The sequence below is a fragment of the Athene cunicularia genome, assembly GCF_003259725.1.
Source record: "Athene cunicularia isolate RWA chromosome 27 unlocalized genomic scaffold, athCun1 chr27_part1, whole genome shotgun sequence".
NCBI lineage: Eukaryota > Metazoa > Chordata > Aves > Strigiformes > Strigidae > Athene > Athene cunicularia.
In genome coordinates, this window is record NW_020799138.1 from 826,438 (window position 1) to 829,742 (window position 3,305).

Sequence of the window (3,305 nt, forward strand, 5' to 3'; positions counted from 1 at the left end):
CCCCCCCCCCCCCGGCTCTCCACAACAATTCCCGCAGTAGGCACGCAGGCATCCTCCACTCCCACGGAGGAGTAAGTCATCCCATGTTTCTGCTGCCTTCTTCTGATGTGCTGAAATGATAACTGTGGAGCAGAGGGAGGGATGTGTGCTCACTCAGAAAAAGATGCTTTGCTGCAGACAGCTATTGGGAAACTCCTGCAGCATCACAGGCAGGCCAGGCGACGCTTCCAGCGCTGCAGCATCACGGCAGTTTCGGTTCATTCTTACCACCACACCCTGACTTCAATTATGTTCTCCAGTCCGAGTAATGAAATCCAGGCAGTCCTTCCTATACGCGAGAACTTTACTGGAGTTTTCCCCTATTTTGAGCTTTGCTCCTTTGTATTTAGGGACGGAGTGGAGCACAAGCTGGGAGGAAGGGCGTGCTGACAGCCAGGCACTGCAGGCTGATACAGGAGACCTGGGTTCAGCTGCGGACTCTGCCAGAGGCGTGCTCTTTGTCTCTGAGTAAATCACTCGCAGCAAATCTCTCCACACCCCTGTCTCCAGTCTGCTGGAGATAGCACTGGAATGCTGCTGCCTTTCTTTGTACTGGATAAGTAACATCCAAGAGTGCAGAGATAAGGGGAGGCATCTTTTCAACAGAAATAAGCAGAATAAGAGCAAGAACATGATGGGCAAATTCAGGAACACGGGAATCATTCAGTCCTGCAGTAAGTGGGATTATTTACTCGCCGTATTCTAATCCACAATCCTGACACAGAGCGAGGATTTGAGCAAGAGCCTGAGCTCACACGTTCCCCGGCGAAGGAGGCTTGGAGAATTTCTTGCAGTGAACAGTTAGTTTCAGAAAAGTGTGGAACGCCTGTCTCTTGCTCAATGGCCAGCAGAAATAGGTTCTCCCTAGAGAAAAGGCCACTGCTCTTGAGTCTTAGCAAAACACCTAATGAAAATGAGCTTGGCCTGAATTTTGATGTCAGAAGACTGAAAGGATTGATTCTTCCTTTTAATTCTCTGCCTAGCTAAGATTTGGAGATGGTAGTGACAGAGAAGAGCCTCTAGTTTGTGCTTAATCCGTCTCCTCCACGCCGGTGGGGAACTGTGTAGGGCAGTGATTGCTGTGCCAGCTGTAGCAGCAATTCCACCCTTATATTTCCTAGGACAGTAGTCCCAAACCTCTCATTAGAATGCAGCACATATTAAGAGCAAAACTGCCCCACAGGATGTTTCACTCCCATCCACTGCTTCAAAACACCCCGTCCCCAGCAACAATCACTATCCCTAATGATGAAAACTGCAGAAATGTCTTTCACTGAACGACAGGAAACACTGAAAGCGCTTTTCCCTTATTTTACGCTCTCCACGTAAAGAAACAAGTCCTTTGCGAATTACCGGAGAGCCACGATCACGTATGAAGAACCCTTCATCCACGTCCATTAAGAGATCACTCCTCGGCCTCACTTGTCTCCCGGCAGAGTGCTCTGCATTTGTCATTTTGCCAGTGGAGAGACTTAAAGGTTGATCTCTGTGTCTCTGATCTTTCCACAGAGTTCTTACATCATTCCTCATACATCATTCGAGAGTCAAACTTCGTATTTATGCTTTCTTTTTCATCTTACATATTCCAACATCAGCACCTTGCATGAAAACTGCTTATTCGACTCAAAATAAAATGAAAATAAATTAATGAGATAAAGAGCTCTTTGATGCAATAACCTTTAATGATTTCTTCCTGGTATATAATTTAGGACAGTGTTGTTCCTGGCTTAATGTTGTAAAGTTTGCATCATAAACAAAAAGCTGATGATTCATAAAACATTATTGCTAATGTATTTTTGAAATTAGCAAGAGACATGTAAAGTATCTTCCTTGTCTACCAGGATTCTTGAAAGGAAACTTCCCTTTGAGAAATTATTCTTGGCACCAATGGCTAGAGTAGCCAGCCTTATGGGAAGCAGAAACCGTGGTGACACCCACTGTGGAAGGTATAAATAGAGTTTCGCGGCAACGGACAACCTGCAGTCTGATTTAATATCAAGCTGTGCATCTTGCTTTGGGCTTCTGCTTGCATTTCCAACTGCTGTCGCCATGAGTTGCAACATTAAGGAGACTATTACTGTGTCTAGCAAAGGCAGGAGCAGTGGTGGCAGCTGTATCATTGGTGGTGGTGGTGGAGCACGGATTTCTTCCTATGGGATAGGCAGTGGCAGAGGTTTTTCTGGAAGGAGTTACTGCGGTGGAGTGAATTATGGAGGGGGACTGAGTGTTGGGAGCTTGGCTGGTGGGAGCTATGGAGGTGGCAACTGCTATGGCAATGGCCTTGGGTTTGGCCTTGGAGGCGGTGTGGTCGTTGGGGGTCTTGGTGGCGACTGTTTGCTTTCATCCTGCGATGAGAAGGTCACCATGCAAAATCTCAATGACCGCCTGGCTTCCTATCTGGACAAGGTGAAGTGCTTGGAGAAGGAGAACGCTGAACTGGAGTGCAGGATCAGAGAGTGGTACGCTACACAGGGCCTCTCCTGTGAGCCCCGCGACTACAGCTGCTATTACAAAGAAATCGAAGATCTTCAGAATCAGGTAACCCCCCTTTCAGCTGCTCCTCCCCTATTTAAAGCTTATTTCTGAATTCATGTTTAGAACCTACTGCCATTGTTAGGGGTAACGTTGGTGCTGCTAAATGTCTTCACAAGCAGAAATGTTGGCGAGTTCCCCTACGGCATTGCTGAGCGGTGGGTGTGTGACACGCTGCGAGGTGGTACAGGTGGGGTAATACCCTTGAAAAGGAAAAGGATGCTTTGCTGCGTTGTGTTTTGACCAGGCAATTGTAAAGATGATTTTACCAAGCGCGCTCTGAGGAGATGTAGTGGTGTCAGCCCAGAAGGAAAAGCAAAGCAAAGAACTGTAGAAGAGCAAGACACGCAAATTAAACGCTGTATCAAACAAAGCGTTAGAAATTGTGGGTAGGAGGAGCTGAGTATTTGGAATTGATTGCCACAGTGGCATCAGCAGCTTGACACTCGTGTGTCCAGAATGAAAGTTTTGGCTGCTCTTAAGGCTTAAAGGTCCCTTCCAGCCATCTTCCCTCAGGACCCCTGAGACTGAAGCCCAGAACATGCCAGCTTAAATGTCAGTTGGGATTTAATGTCTTAAGGAAGGGTCTTCAGGTTCGCTTCTATTTGGAGGCATATTTGGAACTCGAAATGGGGAAGTCCCATCTCACAACTCTGACCCCCAACCTCTACACAGCTGACCTCTTTTCTTTACCGACTGTGAGTTAAGGAGGCAAAGCATTAAGATTATGTCAG

The 3,305-nt window shown here is 47.0% G+C and overlaps 1 protein-coding gene across 1 annotated transcript in view; it reads left to right on the top strand.

The window, feature by feature from the left end:
* The first annotated feature begins 2,088 nt into the window (after positions 1–2,088).
* Positions 2,089–3,305, top strand: part of LOC113489059 (keratin, type I cytoskeletal 19-like) — a 5,214-nt gene continuing 3,997 nt past the window's right edge. Inside the window, exon 1 of the mRNA XM_026864569.1 lies at positions 2,089–2,577. Coding sequence (XP_026720370.1) covers positions 2,089–2,577 — 489 coding nt within the window. The remainder of the gene's footprint in view (positions 2,578–3,305) is intronic.